General features: G+C 50.2%; 1 protein-coding gene across 2 annotated transcripts in view; it reads left to right on the top strand.

The window, feature by feature from the left end:
- The window catches only part of PPP1R16B (protein phosphatase 1 regulatory subunit 16B), a 103,609-nt gene extending 84,270 nt beyond the window's left edge, over positions 1-19,339 (top strand). For both annotated transcript variants that reach the window (XM_045528580.1, XM_045528579.1), the window contains exons 5-11: positions 1,134-1,237; positions 3,240-3,364; positions 6,366-6,491; positions 7,051-7,126; positions 7,788-7,917; positions 8,011-8,179; positions 14,610-19,339. In XM_045528580.1, the coding sequence (XP_045384536.1) occupies positions 1,134-1,237; positions 3,240-3,364; positions 6,366-6,491; positions 7,051-7,126; positions 7,788-7,917; positions 8,011-8,179; positions 14,610-15,119 (1,240 nt within the window). In that variant the 3' untranslated portion in view covers positions 15,120-19,339. The remainder of the gene's footprint in view (positions 1-1,133; positions 1,238-3,239; positions 3,365-6,365; positions 6,492-7,050; positions 7,127-7,787; positions 7,918-8,010; positions 8,180-14,609) is intronic.
- The last annotated feature ends 381 nt before the right edge of the window (positions 19,340-19,720 follow it).

The raw sequence follows: 19,720 nt of genomic DNA, 5'->3' as shown, positions 1-19,720 counted from the left end.
GTCAGAAGGAGTGGCCGAGAGCAGGTGGCCTTTTGCACGGATCTTGGCAGAGCAGCAGGAGCCCATCAGTGGTTCCCTGGGGGAGGGGAATGGCAGTACTGCTGCCCCAGCTCAGGGAGGTGGGTTAGCTTGCTCTGGGCATACAGATCAGAAAGGTCACAGTGGTGGGCTGTTAGGACAAAGGACTAGATGGTGGCCCATACCTACACCTATGATGAGAACCTGCCAGGAGCATCAGGTAGCCACAGCCCCATGGTGCCAAGAGGACAAAGAAAGTGGTGCCAACCCGGTCCAGTGGGTCCCCAATGCTGATCTGTACCAGAATCACCTGGGGTATGGGTTTAAAATACATATTCCCAAGTCCCACCCCCAGAGACTCTATTTCGAGAGGGCTGGAGTGAAGCCCAAGACACTGTGTTTTATTTTAGTGGTCTCCTGGTAATTCCGCTGCAGGGCATCCCAGAGCCATGCCTGGAGACCACTGGCCCAAAGGGCACTTTCTGCCAGGGAGCCCCAAGCCTGTTTCCTGCCCCTCTCCTGGTCAGCCCTTTGGGTAGAGACTTGGAGGAGGAGGTGGAAGATGTTTCTGCACGTGGGCAAAGATTGAAACAGAACAAGGAGAAGCAAAAAGAGCGGACACATGGGAGATCCAGGTTTGAGTCTGGACTCTGCTCTGTCCAAACTATGTGATCTAGGACAAGTGACTGAACCTGTCTGAGTCCTTGTTTCCCCTTGAGGGCCGACACTACCAACCTGAGATGACTGTTATGAGAATTAAATAAAATGATATGTGTAAAGGGCTTATATCAGGCTTAGCTCTAAGCAGGTGCCGGGTAAGTGGTGCTGCTGCCGCCATTAATGTTATTTTTATCATTTTCAGCAGGGAGGACTTTAACTAAATGCCTGCTGATTCAACAGAGCAGGAGGCTGAGGGAGGTCTCCTGGGATGCCTCTCCTGGGACTTTGGTTCCTTCCCAGAATCCTGCAGCTGCTGTGCTCGTGGGCTGTGTGTGGGGCAGAGCCGGGCATCACCTTGCCCGGTGGGCAGCAGGGTTGCGGGTGAGAGGGCAGAGGGCAGCCAGACCTAGCCCAGCCACACTTGCCTGGCCCTCACCGTGGCCCTCTCTCTGCAGTGGGGCCGACTTGCTTGCTGTCAACTCTGATGGGAACATGCCATACGACCTCTGCGAGGATGAGCCCACCCTGGATGTCATCGAGACCTGCATGGCATACCAAGGTGAGGGAGGGTGGCATATCGTAAAGCGGTCACAGCACGGTGTTGCAGGTGAACCAGTGAGCCAGCTACGTGCCGGCTGCCTCGGGCTCGGCGCTCAGTAAACGGGATAGGTCCCCGTTATCTGTGTGATTATCACGATGAGGACGCTAAAGGACCCTGGAAAACGTGCTGCGCAGAAGGGAGGTATTGTTTTCCATGTGTCACCCACACACGTAGGCGGCCTCAGCTGGCCTCGTCACCTGTTCATCAGCTGTGACAATTCGATTCCATAAACATTCACCGTAAAGATATATTCCCATGCGGGGAAATAATGAAGTCAAGAACACTGGCGGGCGCTTGCTCTGTGCCAGGCACCACGCTGGCTGCCAGGGGCCCAGATAAACAAGACGTGGGCTGTTCTCAGCTGACAAATGAGGTTCCTAGAGGAAACCAATGTAGCAATGAGAGACCTCCCTGCCCCCAGCACCCCACAAACATGCCTCTGAAGTGCCTCCCTGGAAATATGCCTCACACCAGAGCCTCAGCTGCAGCCTGAGTCCTGCTCCGGCCCTGCCCTGGCCCTGCCCTCCTGTCCCTCCCCAGATCCCTGCTGTGACTGCAGTGGGGTCTCCTGTCCCCTGGCACCCAAGCTTTTCTGATTCATCTTCTGCAGAGATTCTTAACCATTTTTGTTCCAATCTGGTGAACCTATGGACCCCTTCTCAAACTAGTGCTTTTATTTTTTAATTTTAATCATTTATTTTATTATTATTATTATTATTATTTTTGGGGACAGGCTCTCACTCTGTTGCCCAGGCTAGAGTGCAGTGGCATCATCATAGCTCACAGCAACCTCAAACTCCTGGGCTCAAGCGATCTTCTTACCTCAACCTCCTGAGTAGCTGGGACTACAGGTGTGCACCACCACACCTGGCTAATTTTTCTATTTTTTGTAGAGATAGGGTCTTACTCTTGCTCAGGCTTGTCTTAAACTCCTGAGCTCAAGCAATCCTCTCTTCTCAATCTCCCAGAGTGCTAGGATCACAGGCGTGAGCCACCATGCCTGGCTCAAAATAATGTTTTTAAATGCAGTTTTAAAATCATAGGATTATAAAGGAAACCAATTATATTAAAACATAGCTACCAAAATATTTTGAAATGTGTTAGATAGAAACTTCATTGATTCATTAAACAATAAGATAACATGATATGAAAATACTTGCAGTTTCTCTTGGTGACAAAGCACCGCTAATGCTACTATTGGTTTTGCTTATGTTCTAGTGGTAGGAAATGCTAAATTTCATTTAAAGCTTAGTGAAAATAAACATGTAATTTTTTTTCTCCTTTCAAGTTTATCCACCTCCCCTGAATTCTATCCAAGAACGCCTGGTTGAACTGATCTTTTTATGGAGTGTGTCACTCTCTCCTTAAATACCGTTAGTAGCTGCCAGTAACAAACTTGTCAGCCAGGGATTCAGGTTAAAGATGTCTTTCTGGGCCCCTCTGCTTCAGTTGACTCAACTCTCCATTCAGAAGTAATATACTCATTAATTCAGTTGTTCCTGCAACAAAAATTTAAGCATTATGCTTGCTGCTGTAAACATGACTGTGGACAAGACGAAGGAAATGAACAGAGACCCTGGTCAGACAGGGTGGTCTGCGGAGGCCAGCTGGGGAGGTGATCCAGTCTAGGACCCAAAGAACCAGCCAGAGCTGTCCATTCGAGCAGTTGGAGGTGACCACGTGCATGGTAGGGACTTTTATGTGGGAGAACAGCACGTGTAAAAGTGACCAATATTAATACAGTGCCTACTGGGTGCCGGGTAGGAATGGGCATCACTCTGTGGGCCAACACATGGTGTCTGTGTTCATCGGGCCTGGAGGACAAGGATCTGTGGCATGTCTGTGTGCCCCCTGGACTGGCAGACCCTAGGGAGCAGGAGCCATGCTTGCCCCATCTGCCCCCCGTCCCTGGGGTCCTATGCCTCAGGGTGCTGAATAAATCCCCTCTTTTCCACTGCAGGCATCACCCAAGAAAAAATCAACGAGATGCGGGCAGCCCCGGAGCAGCAGATGATCGCGGACATCCATTGTATGATTGCAGCGGGCCAGGACCTAGACTGGATAGATGCCCAGGGTGCCACGCTGGTGAGGAGATGGGCCAGGCCAGTACCAGAGCCAGAACAAGTAGGGCCTAAGTGATCCAGTACCTGGTGGGGGCCATGCCGGTCTGGGGCCTTGGACCTCCTCGAGATCCCTGCAGGGCCAAGGTTGCCCCTGGAATATGGAGGGTTAGCAGAGCAGGCTCAGCCTCTTAGAGAACCTGGCCACTGTCAAGCCTGTTCGCCTCCTGCTCCCTCTCCAACGTCCTCCTTCATCCTAGGCTCAAGGGGTCCATCCTGAGCTTATCATTTCCCCTCCCGTAATGATGTTCTCCCTCAAGGACTGGTGCCACCACTCACCCACCCACCCGTGCCATCTGCGGTGCACTGTCAATTCCCCTGCCTTATGCCTCCTCCACTGCACTGCCTGGCCTCATCAGTCCTGCTATTGCTGTACCAGCCTTTCCTCTGGGTTCCTAGTCATCCATCCATCCATCCAGTCGACACACAGTTATGAGCACCTCCTCTGTGCCATGTGCCTTTACTAGAGACCCTAGAGATAGAGAACAATGGAATCTTCTCTCAAATCTGCCTGGTTGATACCACCTGTCCTTGGAGCTCAAATGTCAGTGACTTGGGAAACCTCTGGCCTGTCCTCAGAGGCTGTCTCGCATAGCACACTGCAGCCCAGTACTGGGAGGTTCTACTTCTGCAGCTTCTAAACTAAAACGGGTATGGTGTGGAAGCTCGCTCCCCGATGGCTAGGCCCTGTCCTGGACTCAGGCTCCGTGCTGGCCATGGGTGCTCAGGGGTCTCAGGATCGTGAGCTTACCAGATAGGACTCAGCAGTATCAAGCTCCCCTCACTCCCCACCAGGCCTGATCTGCTGGTCCAGGTGTGATAACCGGGCTTCTCCCACCTCGTTCCTGACATCTACCTCTGCTCCAGGCCCATTCTATTAGCTGGGTCTCTGTTTGAGTTACCCGCTCAGCCCAGAACTCAAGAATGGGGCCAGGTAGGGAGGCTGAATGCTGCTGTCTAAACTCAAGGCCAAGCTGCACCAGGGATTGCCCACCATGGCTGGAGCTCCACTGGGTCTTTCCCTGGGCCCTCTAGATGCAGGGGTCTTCTCCTCCTCGGCTGAGGCTGGTCTCAGGGTGGCTGCAGCCCCATGGGCCAGGCACATACTAGGTCTCAGGTCTTCCCCATAAACTGGAGGTCATAGTATCTTCCTCACAGGGTTGTTGGGAGGATTAAATGAGATTCTACATGTAGGTGCTTAGCACACAGTTTGTAAACTCTCAATAGATGTTAGCGATGATTATCATCATTATAAACATTATCACTATTCCTCTCGTGCCTTTTTATTCCCAAGTACAGAAGCCCCATGGTTTGTAATGTCTGGCTGGCCAGCCAGGTGTCATTCTCCACAACTGGCAAGCATCAGACATTTATAAATCAGATAATTATACTGATTTTCATGTGTGCCTATACCATATCATACCCTGGATTTATTCTGCAAATTAAAAAAAAAGGAAAGGAAAACTTCCATTTGCCAGAACTTACAACAGTGTTCCCTCAGGATGAGGCAGCATCTGACATTCAGGGCTGCATGCTGAAGGGTCACTTCCTGGGGCCATGCCTTTTCTGTCCCACTGACTCTGCTGCCTCAGACCTCAGCCCCCCTGGAGTTCTCTGGCTACCTCCCAGCTGGGCTTCTTTGGCCTTTGTGGACTCTCACCTCTGTCTCCTACCTTGGCTGGGCAGTGGGTTTCTCTTGGCCTCATCTCCTTCTCTCTCCTTCCTTCGCTATCACGGTGCACCTTGTCATTATTTAAGGCTCTCTAAGAATGGTAATCCCTTACTGAGTATTCATCATGTGCTAAGCACTTTGCATATTTCCTGGGAGATTGAACAGGGGGGACAGCGGAGGTCTGCTAGGCAGTGGCTATGACTAGAGGCCTTGAATGGTGCCAGGTAGAAGAGTTGGGACCTCAACATGGGGCTTTCTCCGATCAGTTGTGTTGGTCATCTATTGCGGCATAACAAATTACCCCACAATGTAGCATCTTAAAACAACAGTATATATTTATCATCTCACATGGTTTCTGTGGGTCAGGGAAGTAGGCATGGCTCAGCAGGGTGGCTCTGGCTTGACATTTCTCATGAGATTCCAATCAAGATGTTGACTGGGGCTGCAGACTCATCTAAAGGTTTAACTGGAGCTGGAGGATCCACTTCTAAGATGGCTCATGCGTGTGGCTGGCCAGTTAGTGCTGGCGGTTGGCAGAGGCCTCAGTTTCTTCTCTCCTTAGGGCTATTTGAGAGTCCTCACAACATGGTGGCTGCCTCCTCCTAGAGTGATTGATCTGAGAATGCGTAAGGTAGAAACAGCAGTATCTTTTTGCCCCAGCCTCAGAAATCACACATTGCCACTTCACAATACCCTACTTGTTAGAAGTGAGTCACTCAGTTGACCCACCTTCAAGGGAATAGCAATCATGCTCCATCTTTTAAAGGAAGGTGTGTCAAAGAATTTGTAGGCATATTTTAAAACCAGAATTGGACCTCTGAGACACCTTCTCCAGGACTCAGCACACAGTAGGGTCTCAGTAAATGCTGTTGCCTTAAGCACATGCTAAGACCAACCACAGGGGAGAAGAGCTCACCTCTCTGCCTTCCCTTCTAGGTGCATATTTCAGACTTAATAATCCTCTGCAATATGGCTGGTATTTCCATGCCATTCTATTCCATTCTGCTGGCCCCAAGGATGCTCTGGGACTTGGGTGGGGGTGAAGGATATCCTGCCTCCACCATGGGGCCAGTCCTCTAGGGCTGTGGCCCCCAACCCCTAAGGTCATGGCCTGGTACCAGTCCGTGGTGTGTTAGGAACCAGGCTGCACATTGCTGCCTGAGCTCCGCTCCCCTCTCACTGCCCCCACCCCCCAGGTCCACGGAAAAATTGTCTTCCGTGAAACCTGTTCCTCATGCCAAAAAGGTTGGGAACTGCAGCTCTAGGGAATGCTCACTTCTTTGCTCTTCTCTAGCTGCACATAGCTGGAGCCAATGGATACCTGCGGGCAGCTGAGCTCCTGCTGGACCACGGCGTGCGTGTGGATGTGAAGGACTGGGATGGCTGGGAGCCCCTGCATGCAGCTGCCTTTTGGGGACAGGTAATTCCCACCAACAGGGCTGTTGGGGAGGCCAGCACAAGGTTAACTGGCTGTCACCAAGTCCTTTGGGCTGGTGATTGGTTCTAAAGAGTACAAGACCCACTTAAGGTGTTGAGTACAGCTAGTATGTGGCATATGAAAAGGCTTAGGGAGTTTGCAAAAACATTTGACAAGTTCTGTCCTGATAGAATGATAACCAAATTTGCCGAAATTTGCAAATTCCTAGCATTTCTGCTTTGAGTAATTTCTCCATTTGTTTCCAGATATAAAACTCTGATTGCAGTTTACGAAGTCCCTCCTAAGACACCTGAGTTCTGGAGTTACAGTTGACTCCTTCTTCTCCTCCCTCTTGGTGTGGCTCAGGCATGCTGAGGAGGTGCCATGCACATTGCATCTGCCAGGATTACCCCCATGGCTCCAGGGTGCGGGGCCTTCCCTGGGAATCAACTTTGCCCTGCTATTCTTTGGGTCACATCCTAAGAGGCCTTGGGCAGTTTCTCCACTTCCTAGGTTCTGTGAGCCCTGGGCAGGGGAACATGTTCTTCTTCCTGTGTTGCAGATGCAGATGGCAGAGCTTTTGGTGTCCCATGGGGCTAGTCTCAGTGCAAGGACATCCATGGATGAGATGCCAATAGGTGAGTCCAGCAAAACACCTGGTACACACATAGGCAGTCATAAATTTGTTTGATTGGTGGAAGGATAAATAGATGAATATTTGGTTGGCTAGATCAATGGATTGTTATGTAGATAGTTGGATGAATGAGTAAATTAATGGATGGTAGATTAATGGACAGGTGGACAGATGGATGGATGAATGGATGGATGAGTGGTGTAGATGGGTGGAAATGCCTAGCACCCTGGGAGGCCCAGACGGGAGGATCACTTGCGGTCAGGAGTTCAAGACCAGCCGGAGCCAGAATGAGACTCCGTCTCTATTAAAAATAGAAAAACTTAGCTGGGTGTGGTGGTGCTTGCCTGACTACTTCTCGTACCATTGGAGACTCGATGACTCTTCTTGGAAACTATCAAAGAGGAGTTCGAATCCCCTGGTCATAGCTGGGAACCTTAGGTGTTGTGACTATGCAAGGAACCTGGGTGTCCCATTGTTACCATCCTCCAAGGATTGGATTGCAGACCAGGAAATAAGGCTGGCATTATTTTCTTCCCTCCCTGCCTGCCCTAAAAGATGCTTGGAGTTTTCAGTGGGTCGGGGTGGCAGCTCTTCTGGTCTGGAGCACCCTCTCGGGCCACAGTCCTGTGCCCTGACCTTGGCTACTGATTCCTTTGCCCCCTCAGACCTGTGTGAGGAGGAAGAGTTCAAGGTCCTGCTGCTGGAGCTGAAACACAAGCACGATGTGATCATGAAGTCACAGCTGCGGCACAAGTCGTCCTTGAGCCGGAGGACATCCAGCGCGGGCAGCCGTGGGTGAGTCCGGGGCAGGGCAGCCAGGGGTCCCCCGCGTGCTCCTGCCCGTGGTGCCCGGGGAACAGCCTTCCAGCATCCCCTCTGTCCCCTCAGGAAGGTGGTGCGTCGAGCCAGCCTGTCGGACAGGACCAACCTGTACAGGAAAGAGTACGAGGGCGAGGCCATACTGTGGCAGCAGCGGAGTGCGGCCGAGGACCAGCGCACCTCAACCTACAACGGGGACATCAGGGAGACCAGAACAGACCAGGAGAATAAGGACCCGGTGAGTGGCCTCCTGCCCTGCCCCGGTGCCAGCCACTGCCTTGGGGGGAGAATGCCAGCCTGGCCCTGCCTCTTCATCTCGGAGCCTCCAGAGGAAAGTAGCTGCCCTTAAACCAGAGCATCTGGTCTGATGGTGGCGGCTACTGTAGTGAATGAGGTGACCCCGGGGGCATGTTAGAGGCCGAGGTGGGAGGGAGCGAGTGACCGCCATGTGCCCGCCTGTTCTGCAGCAGACCTAGCTGTGGGCTTCCCCAGAAGAGAGGTTCGGTAGGGCTCTCCCCCGGGAGCTGAGGGCACTAAAGATTTTTTTTTTTCCAGGATATATGATGAGATGTTGAGAATTGTGTTTGTCAGAACACATATGGTTGGGAGGAGGGTTTTGAAAACCTGGTAGCATGCTGGTGGGACCTCTGAGAAGCCCACTCCAGTAGCCGCCAGTAGTCCTGGGCTTTAACCTGCTTTCCCGAGAGGAGGAGTATTCATTTCCTATGGCTGCTGCAACAAATTCTCACAAACTGGGTGGTGTGAAACAGCAGAAATTTACTCCCTCACAGTTCTGGAGACCAAAAGTCTAAAATCAAGGTGACATCAAGGTTGGTTCCCTCTGGGGACTCTGAAGGGGAATCTGTCCCACGCTTTTCTCCTCACTCTGGTGACTCAGGCGCTCCTTGGCTTTTGCTAACATGACTGTAATCCCTGCCTTCATCTTCACGTGGCTTTCTTCTGTGTGCATGTGTCTGTGTCTCTGTTTTCTCTTTTACAAAGACACCAGTCATTTGGATTAGGGCCCATACCAGTCCAGTATGACCTCATCTTAATTTAACTTATTACTTCTACCTTTCTTCCCACCCCAAAGATACCCACTGTTTAACTTTGAGCACTAAAGACTAGTTTTGTGTCTGTGTATGCATGTGAATGGACCCATGTAGTCTGTTGGCTTTTGTGTCTGGCTTCTTTTATGTCTGTGAGAGTCATCTATGTCTTGGCATATAGCAGAAGTTTATTCTTTTTCATTGCTCTGTAGAAATTCTATTGTTTGAATATTATAATTTACATCTCCATTCTCCTCTTGGTGGACATTTGGGTTGTTTCTAGTTTTTGACTACTATGAATAAAACTGCTATAAACATTTTTTGCACATGTCTTTTGGTGGATATAACCTTTTTTTTGTGCTGGGTATGTACCCAGGAATGCAGTGTGCATCATGGGGTAGCATATTGCATGCTTTGGTGGATATCGCCAAGCGATTTTCCAAGGTGGTTGTAACCTGTGTGCTCAACCATTGGCAGTGCAGGAGCATTTCCAAGCCCTGCTATGGTTCATCCTTTTATTAATAACTGGAGCCATCCTGCGGGGGTTGCTATGGTAGCTCACCTTGAATTTGTATTTCCCTGAGGACAGATGATGGTCAACACCTTTTTATATGCGTATTGGCCATTTGATTATCCTCTTTGGTGCGGCTGGCTCTTCTTTTGCCTTTTTTTGTTGGGTTTTTTTGTCCTTATTGATTTGTAGGAAAGACTGAGGTTCTTAAAGAAATCCTCATGGAAGCAGCCCCTACTCCTCCACACTTGATTTGACCCTGTGTTTGTTCAGATCTCACAGGCCCCAGGACTCCCCCAGAAGTGCTCATGGATGTGGAGCCTCGGAAATCATGAGGGCTGTAGGGCATAGGGCAAGGGCACATGGCTGCTGGAAGCCACCCTTGGTTATGTGTGATTTTGGTGGTGGTGGTGGTATTGTTAATTTCTAGGGCTTCCTCATCAAGGCTGCAGTTTGTTTGGGGTTAGGCAAGGCAAACAGATGGGCTGCTTTGCCTCTGGGGCTGGGGAAGAGGAGAGAAGGAACCCAGATGGCATAGCCAGCAGTCACTCAGCCCTGGAGGAAAAAAGGAGGTCACAGGACACAGCTACAGAGCTCAAAACTCATTCCTTTTTTCATGCCCCCCTGCCCCTTCAAGGCTTTAGATGCGGACAAGGTGCTCTCTAGGGCAGGAATTCTCACAGTGTGGTCCCCAGACCAGCAGCATCAGCATCACCTGGGAACTTACTAGAAATGCAGGTTCTGAGGCCCCACTGCACATGTGGTGATTCTCATACACACAAGAATTTCCGGGCCCCTTATGTACGGGAATATTTGTTCAGCCTGACTCCCAAACTGGATTTCTGCCAAGGCCCTGCCCTGTTAGCCCTCAGGCCTGACCTTGGTTCACACTTGTCGCAGAGCTAACTCCCTGGTACCGGGCACAGCAGTGATGACGGCCATCAGCTCTTCAACCAGCGGTTCACAAATTTACCCGTACAGTGTAATCACCTGGGGAGATGTTGCTGTTGTTCTTGTTGTTTTTCAATCCTGATGTCTAGACTGCAGCCCAGACTGATTAAATCAGAATCTCAGGAGTTGGGACCTAGGCCCTATGTGTGTGTGTGTGTGTGTGTGTGTGTGTGTGTGTAAGTCTAAAGAGACACTTTATTTGAAATGATTGTAGCAATAAGTAGAATGCTTCAACCTCAGAATTGGCAAGGATCTCGGAGTTCCAAAAGAAGGAGTTTGTTTTCTAGGGAGGAGGACAGAGGCTGGAAGAACCGAGGGTGGCATGGGCGGGTGGTGTGATCAGACAGTTGACCAGGAATGTGTGTCCCATGGCCAGCCCATTTCCAGAATGGTCTTCAGGAGAGTTCTGCTCTACGGGGCCTGTTTAGTCAGAGGGATGAGTGGAGGCACAGGGTCCTGTGCGGAGGAGGGCAGCTTGACTAAAGTTTGGTTAAGTCCTTTAGCAAGCGTTTTATTTCACTTGAGAAGTGGGAAAGCAGTTCAGCTACTCATTGGAGAGAAAAAGAATGAGCATTTGGAGGCCTGTGTCTGGGTCGTCCAAGGCAACGGAGGGGTCATCTGAGTGTTCTGGAAACCATAAGGGGAAGGGTGACTCTGTCCAGTGAGCCATTCCCCAGGACACAAATGGTGGGGAGGTTTCTTTAGCCTTCCTGTTTTCTCAGGGCTCGTGTTAAGTTCAACATTGTCCAGACGACTGTGCCGACCACAGGGGGTGTTCTAGGATCCACTGTGTTCTTATATGTATAGCTCAGCCCATAATTTGTGCTTAGGCAAATAATACATCATAAGAAAAGCTCTCTTCCCTCTAACCCACACCCTTCATGCTATGGTTATTCCTTTTCCTTCACTGCTTTCATTTCTGACACTGAAGATGAATATATGTGGGTTTTTTTTTTAACCAATAGATTTTATTTTTTTACTTTTTATTTTTTTAATTTTTTTGAGTCAGGGTCTCACTCTGTCGCCCCAGCTAGAGTGCAGTGGCATCATTATAGCTTGCTGCAACCTCAAACTCCTGGGCTCAAGCGATCTTCCTGCCTTAGCCTCCCGAGTAGCTGGGAACACAGGTGGTCATCACCATACCCGGCTAATTTTGTCTATTTTTAGTAGAGACGGGTTCTCGCTCTTCCTCAGGCTGGTCTTTAACTCCTGAACTCAAGCAATCCTCCTGCCTCGGCTTCCCAAAGTGCTAGGATTACAGGTGTGAGCACTGTGCGTGGATTAGACTTTATTTTTTTTGAGCAGTTTTAGATCTATAGAAAAATGAGTGACAGCACAGACAGTTCCCATATACTTCCTCATTATTCCCCCCTCCCAGGTCCCCCATTATTAACATCTTGCATTAGTGTAGTGATGAGCCAGTATTGGCACATTATTATTACCAAAGCCCAGAGTTTACATTAGGTTCACTCTTTACGTTGTACAGTCTATGGGTTTTGACAAATGCATAATGTCGAGTAGCCATCGTAGTATTGCACAGAATACTTCCACTGCCTAAATATCTCTGGTGCTTTATCTGTTCTTCCTCCCAAACCCTGGCAAACACTGATCTTTTACTGTTGCCATAGTTTTGCCTTTTCCAGAATGTCATATAGTTGGAATCATATAATATGTGGTCTTTTCAGATCGGCATTGTTATATGTATTTTTAAATCCCTAGATGATTCCAATGTGTATCCAAGCTGGGACCAGTGTCTCAGTTCCCTCCCACTCAGAACACTGGCAGGAACTTGTCAGAAGTGCTGAATTTCAGGCCCCAAACCAGGCCTATTGAATCAGAATATGCATTTTTAACAGATTCCCAGGTGACTCATAGGCACATTAAAGATTGAGAAGCACTAACTTAGACCATCAAGAATCTATCTCTTGGCCAGGTGTGGTGGCTCATACCTATAATCTCAGTGCTTTGGGAGGCCAAGTGGGAGGATCACTTGAGCCCAGGAGTTTGAGACTAGCCTGGGCAACATAGCAAGCCCTGTTGCTAAAAAAAAAAATTAGCTGGGCATGGTGGCATGTGCCTGTAGTCCTAGCTACTCGGGAGGAAGAGGCAGATGGATGGCTTAAGCCCCGGATTTTGAGGTTTCAGTGAGGTATGATCACACCACTGTACTCCAGTCTGGGCTACAGAGTCAGATCCCCATCTCTTAAAAATAAAAAAAACTTAGACCAGGTGTGGTGGCTCACGACTGTAATCCCAGCACTGTGGGAGGCTGCGGTGGGAGGACTGCTCCAGGCCAGGAGTTTGAGACCAGCCTCAGCAACATAGCGAGACCTCATTCCTACAAAAAATAAAAAAAATTAGCCAGGCACAGTGGCACGTGCCCCTGCTACCAGGTACTCGGGAGGAGTTCATGGCTGCAGTGAGCTATGATTGTGCTGTTGCTCTCCAGCTTGGGCAACAAAGCCAGACCCTGTCTCAAAAAAAAAAAAAAAAATTCAAAATAAAAAAGAATCTGTCTCCCCATGATATAGCATCAGTCTGCCTGCATTGTTCAGAAGGAGCCATTTAAAAGAGAAGAGGAAGAAACACACACATAAATGGAAACTTACTGTGGAGAATGTTCTTTGCCTTAACCATATTTTAACCTAAATATATATTTCTTGGAGTTCTTTTCATACCAGCATGTGTGGACTTCCGTCAAGCTTTTTACCAGCTGCCGGGCATTCCAATAGAAGTACTGGCCACAGTTTCTCACTTGCCCAGTGACACCTTTCAAGCTTTGCATCCACGAGAGAGATTATCTTTGAAACAAAGTCCTAGAAATGGGCTTGCTGGTGCAAAGTATATATTCTCTAAAAAAATTTGTTTTTGGATGGATGAATAATGCAAAACTTTCCTACAAAGAGGTTGTGGCAGTTTACATTCTCATCTATTTTCCCACACACTGAGTAACAGTGAACTGTAAAAATATTTGTCAATATGATAGGTAAAAATGATATTTTGTTGTTTGAATTTTATGTCATTAATTATTCATGAGATTGAATATTTTTCCAATGTTTATATGCTATGTATATCTATATATGACTATGGGCTGCATATTAGTGTCCTCTGCCTACTTTTTTCATTGGGTAGTTTGGCTTTTAAAAATTGACTTTTAAGAGCTCTTTATATATTTAGAAAATGAGTCCCTTTTCTGTTATATATGTTGAAATTATTTTTCATGTGTCCTTTGACATTGTTTATGGTGATTTTTGGTATGTTTTACATTTTTGTTATTGTAAGTGTATGTACTTTTTAGTTTATAGTTTCTAGGCAGCAGCTACTTTTCAAGGTCTTGTTATCCAAGGATCATTGGGTATACAAGATTCTTGGGTGAGAATGTCCTTTGAAGCAGAGACATGCTGGGATTACAGAGGAAGGATTACAAGTGACTGAAAAACTCAACTAAAATTGACTTACACCAAAAAGGAAATTATTGGCTCATGTAACTGAAAAATCTGGGCCCACCTAGATCCAGGGGCTCACAATGCATCATCAGAACAGTCTCTCTCCTTTGGTCGTCCTTAATGTCAGCTTCAGTCGTAAGTGGATCCTTTGATGTGGTGTCTCTCCAGCCCACAGTTTATATCATTTTTTTTTTTTTTTTGAGGTGGGGTCCAGGGTCTTGCTCTGTTGCCCAGGCTGGAATGCAGCGGTGTGATCATAGCTCACAGCAGCCTCAAACTCCTGGGCTCAAGCAATCCTCCTGCCTCAGCCTCTCAAGTAGCTGAGATTGCAGGCATACTGTATCATTCTTCCTACTCACAATTCTTGCCAAAATTTCTCTTTCCCAGTTATTTTAGCAAAAGTCCCAGGGTTGAGTTTCACTGAACCTATTTTAGTTAAGAACCTATCCCTGGACCAATCTCGACAGTGACAAAGGTTGATTGGCCAGGCTTTGGGTCATGGTCCAGCCACTGGTGCAAGGCTGGGGGTGGGTCAGCTCTACTGAAACACATAGACTGGTGATTCCCCAGAGGACATGAGGGGCCCTAACACCCAGGTAGGGAAAATGGATGGAGGGCAGGTCCGAACAATAATGCCCTCAGCAGAGGTGCAGGTGGGTAGTAGGTTCAGGTCCTCTAGCCAACTGGCAATGTTGTCCTTCTCACTCTCAGAACCCCAGGCTAGAGAAGCCCGTGCTGCTCTCCGAATTTCCCACCAAGATTCCACGAAGTGAACTGGACATGCCTGTTGAGAATGGCCTCCGAGCTCCGGTCAGCGCCTACCAGTATGCACTGGCCAACGGGGACGTCTGGAAGGTGCATGAGGTGCCTGACTACAGCATGGCCTATGGCAACCCTGGTGTGGCTGACACCAACCCACCCTGGAGTGGCTACAAGGAGCAGAGCCCCCAGACGCTTCTGGAGCTGAAGCGGCAGCGGGCTGCAGCCAAGCTGCTCAGCCACCCCTTCCTGAGCACCCACCTGGGCAGTAGCATGGCCAGGTCGGGCGAGAGTAGCAGTGAAGGCAAGGCCCCCTTGATCGGAGGCAGAACTTCACCGTACAGCAGCAATGGGACCTCGGTGTATTACACGGTCACCAGCGGAGATCCCCCGCTCTTAAAGTTCAAGGCCCCCATGGAGGAGATGGAGGAGAAGGTCCATGGCTGTTGCCGGATCTCCTAGTCTCCTTGTAACAGAGGAGAGAGATGCCCCGGGGAGGGGTCCCTGGAATCCAGACCAGCCCAACAGCCCTGGCTGGGGAGGTGTCAGAGGGTAGCCGGGAGAGGTGGGCTCTGCTTTCCAGAGGAACGCTGACCCCACCCCTCACCCAGCTGCCTGCAGCTTCCCCTCTCCCCAGGTTCTGCTTCCTGCTGCATCGTCCACGTTTGACACAAGGCCCGCCGTGGCCTCCTGACTCACTCTGCTGTCCCATTTTGGGAGGGTGGGCTTGGGATCCCAGCTCTGTTCTTGGTAAAGGCTTCTCTGGAATACTTGCACGTCACCTATCAACACACACACACACACACACACACACGTGCTCAATCAGCGTGTGAAGGAATGACACACCTGGGCTCATGGGAAGCAGGTGGGGCTGAGAATGCACGGGGTGTTCCCTAAGGCATGGAGGTTAAGACTCAGAGTCTCATCCACTGCCAGGGTGGCTTTAGCAGGGGAGGGGGCCTGTTAGGCTGAGACCCATTGTCCAACCCGGAGTCATACCAAGGTCGGGGCCAGCAGCCGCACGTGGCAGGGGCAGGAAGCTGCAGGAAGCCCTTGCCGTGTTCACAGGGAGCCTGGACATGGATTAGATGAGATGGACACAGGCCTGCTCCCCACAGCCTTGTTGAGAGCTACCCGCCTGCCCACGCCAGGAGCCAGCTGTGTGGCCACTCAGGGGTCGAGGGGGAAAAGCAGGCTATTCCACTCCTGGAATAAACCCTGTTTTACTCTTGGATGGAAGCATCAAAGGCAGGAATGAGGCAAGGTCAGTGTTTACAAAAGTGCACTTGATAAAAAAATTCTTTTAGGTTGTAAAACTCCAGGTGGGAGGTAACTGAATCCACTTTCTTTTATGGCTAGTATCAGGATCACTAGGTTTTACTGGCCGGTATTGGGAAAATGAAGCTGAATGAGGAGCTTTCATTGAAAGCCCTATTCCAGGGAGGGGGTGAGTTAATTTCTGAAAACGTCTCTGGTTAACAGTGACAGAGCCCAACCCCGGCTGATCTTTGTGAATATCCGGGCTGTTTCAGCCCGGCCCATCTCAGCCAGCCCTGCTCAGACTGAGCCATCAGCCTGAGCAGTTCAGGGCTGTCTGGGCCTCCCTGCCACATCAGTCATGTGTGCAGAGCCAGTGCTCAGGACCCCAGGCCCAGCTTGGCCTTTTCTGGAGTGCTGGGTGAGGCAAGTCTGCCAGTTGGCCCTTGTGAGTCCCCGCCTGCCCTGGGGGCTCCCAGCCTGCTCCTGTCGGGAGTGGTGATGCCCCAGGGCTGCAGATCCAAGGTGTCGGTGGTCACATCCTGTGTTGCATTGAGCAGAGCAGTGGCAGGGCTGGAGTGGGGTCTCACCTACCCCTGCAGTTCCACAGCCCCAGTCTTCCTGATGCTGGGGAGGGAAGGGACCAGGAAGGGCCAGCTGCCCTCCACCTCACCCCTGCATTCTCCCTAAGCCCATTTGGAATTGTTGCCATGAGTTGGGCACCTTTCGGTGTGACTAACAAGCTGCAGGTTTGCTCCCTGCTCTGTGCGCCTTTTATTTATCCTTAAACTACCTCCTTAGAGCGCTGAAGGCCCCCCCCCCAGGTCCAGCTTCTAATTTGGGGAACAGATCCACGTTCTCTTTAACGAGCTTGTTTCTGAGTCTGAGAAATTCTCCCTGAGGGGCCCCTGGGCTAGGGGGCTAAGGCTGGGGAACCCCCTTGTTCCACAACCCTAGTAAGGGGGTCTGTTGTTTGCAGTCTCGGCCCCCTGCTGTGGCCCCCTGGCCCCTGTAAGCTGGAGAGGGAAATGGACCTCAAGGGGCCTGGCTCATACTCTCCCAGGAGCAGGGCAGTTGGGCCAGAGAGCACAAGACTCCTGCGAGTGACTGTGCCCCCGGTGGCCGCTGGATGCAGAGAGGGTCTCAGCACCAGGCCACCCCCACCCCAACACCAGGACAGAGGTAGTGTAGAGTAGACAGGCAGCTCGGGAGACTGAAGACAGGTGTGCACGATCCGTGGCACATCCCCGGGGGCCGGAGTGGGCTTTCCAGTGTCTCAGCCTATGTGATCTAAAACACACATACCTTTGGCTGAAGGCAGAATCAACCCAGACTGACACTGAAGTCCCTCGTGACCTGACTTTAGCTACCAGGCAGGGAGTGCCGAGGGAAGCCACACGCTCCTTAGGAGAGGCAGGTTTTCCCATCTTTTCGCTCAGGGACCAAACACTGAAGGCATTTATTGCCCGCCCTGAGCCCTAGAGGCCATTCCCTCCTTCCCCCTTGCCTCCTGCCCCTGGGCCATTCCTCCCTGCCCAGAAGACTGGGAATCCCAGCTGCTTCCTTGACAGGAGCTGACATTAGCTCATGTTTTCAGCCAGGGATAAACCATTCCCTGTCAGGGCTTTGAGTCCCTGGGGAGCTTTTCCTATGGGTCTCCTGGGTATTGAGGGCCAAGTCGGGAACCAACCTCCAATGAATGAGCCGGGGTCATTCATTTATTGGCTCATGTCATTTATTGAGTACACAGGACATCCCTGGCTCTGTGTTAGGTTCTGAGGGTGAAGGAGGAGGAAGACAGAGTGAGGAGGACTGTTCTTTATGGTTTTCATCCCTGGGGGACCGCGGGCATGAGCAGCCCCGCTCAGGTCACCTGAGGCAGAGGACCCGCAGCCCAGGCTAGCAGCCCTGTGCTCTACAGTCCCTAGATGCTTGGTTCTGAATCCCCTTAACTGGTAACAGCTGTCATGGCCCCCTCTGGACGACATTTGCCACTCAGTGCAGATGCCAGATATCAGGCTCCCGGCAGACACCATCCCAAGTCCATCTGGAACTTTCCAGGATAGCTACCTTCAGCCAGCATCTTTGGGGGACTGCATAATAACAATTTGAGGTCAGTGTCTAGAAGAATGGGTCTGCAGTTTGCTGCCAAATGCATCTCAGGTTCTTACAGTCGTTGTTTCCTGTTCATTTTTGCTCATTTATTACATAGACCCCCCCCTCCCCAACCTTACCCGGTAGTGGACAAAGGGAGGAAAAGGAGCTTCTTTCGACATCGGGGCCTTTCCTCTGCCTCTCTCCGTGGCAGGGGTGGATCAAGGAGTTGGAGGCAGCCTGGTGAAGTCAACCAGATGCCTGGCCCCTGCAGGTCTTGTGGTAGCTCCTCATAGACTAAAGGAGGCCACTTCCAAAGCAGGTGCGTTCAGCTCACTGTGAGCGAGGGCCCTTGCTCAGACCTTATGTCCCAAACAATTGAAAATTGGTGGCTGTCAAAAGATTGTTAAGTTTCTGACCAGAGGCTCAGCGTAGGCCCAGGGCTACTGAAGACTTCAGGATATAATTCTCCATTCAATATGCAGCATCAGTAAAACTGCTTTACACTGTCTGGTCAGTTTCAAGGGGCTTAGGAGAGTTAACAAGGGTGTGTCCGCTTTCCTGTCCCACCAGAGTGTGCTGGCTTTGTAATAACATGAGACCATTTGGGTTATTGGTGTTAGATACCTTTTCATCCTGAGCTCTCTCTCCCACATGCTCTCTCCCCTGGAGCAGGATATTGGGGTACTTTCCAGAAGGGTGCTCCTTATAAGATGCCCAGAAGGACTGTAATTAAGTCTTGCTATTGTAGCCTGGGGATAGGCTCCCCTCCCCCAGGGCACATAAGAGCAAAGGGTCACATGGTCAGTGGATGACTCTGCAGAAGTGACCCCCTTGGCCAGAAGCTATAGACCTCTCCTCAACAGGAATCTCTTACTGGCCAGAGGGCCTGCTTCCCCGTGGGCATTGCAAGTGCCACCATGCGGGGCCTGGCTCTGCGCACCCAGGAAAAGTCTGCAGACCCCCAGCCTTCCGCAATAATTCACCAGACCAGAAGCCACTGATGTACAGAGAACACTTAAGAAAAATGTATTTTATGTGAAAAAAAGTTAAAGAAAACCTCTGTATACTGTATCAGCAGCTTTGTGTAAAAATGGCAATCAAGAGAGTCTAATATATTTAAAACTTTTTTAAAAAAAAAAATCCTTGCAGATCTTTGATATTGTATTGAAGTAATGTCCAGGTACCTCCTCTCCTTGTGGCCAAGACCGTGGCTCAGCCACATCCCAGAGGGGCACATGTCCCTGGAGTTGCTCCCAGTTGCCAAGGCCTGTGATGGAATTCGCTGTTAAGAGTTTTTAATTAAGATTATTAAATTCCTTTTAATAACACCTGCTAGTGTGACTGGTTATTGCCGTGAGCTCACTTGAATGGTGGCGACTTGAATTCATGAAGAGGTGATGCCCGGGACTGAGGGTGGGTGAGGGCTCCCGGCCCCTGTCCCCACCACAGAGGGCTCTCCCAGGAGGCCCCTGAAGTAGAGGGAGGTCTGGGGGCTCAGACATAGAGCAGGTGTCTTTCTAGACTGGGAGATGGTAAAAAACTGGTGGGTGGTTGGGAATGACCTTCCTTCCCTCAAATATTCCCTTTGAAATTAACATGAGGCCCTATAATAGCATATATTAATTCCCTGCGTTTTCAAAGGTTTTCCTGATGACATTTATGTGTAACAAGGGTGCCCCTCTCCTCTGTTCCATTCTTGGAGAGCACTG

Source organism: Lemur catta, chromosome 17 (genome assembly GCF_020740605.2).
Source record: "Lemur catta isolate mLemCat1 chromosome 17, mLemCat1.pri, whole genome shotgun sequence".
NCBI classification, from domain to species: domain Eukaryota; kingdom Metazoa; phylum Chordata; class Mammalia; order Primates; family Lemuridae; genus Lemur; species Lemur catta.
Note: the sequence above shows the minus strand (reverse complement) of the source record. Positions and strands in the feature narration are given on the sequence as shown.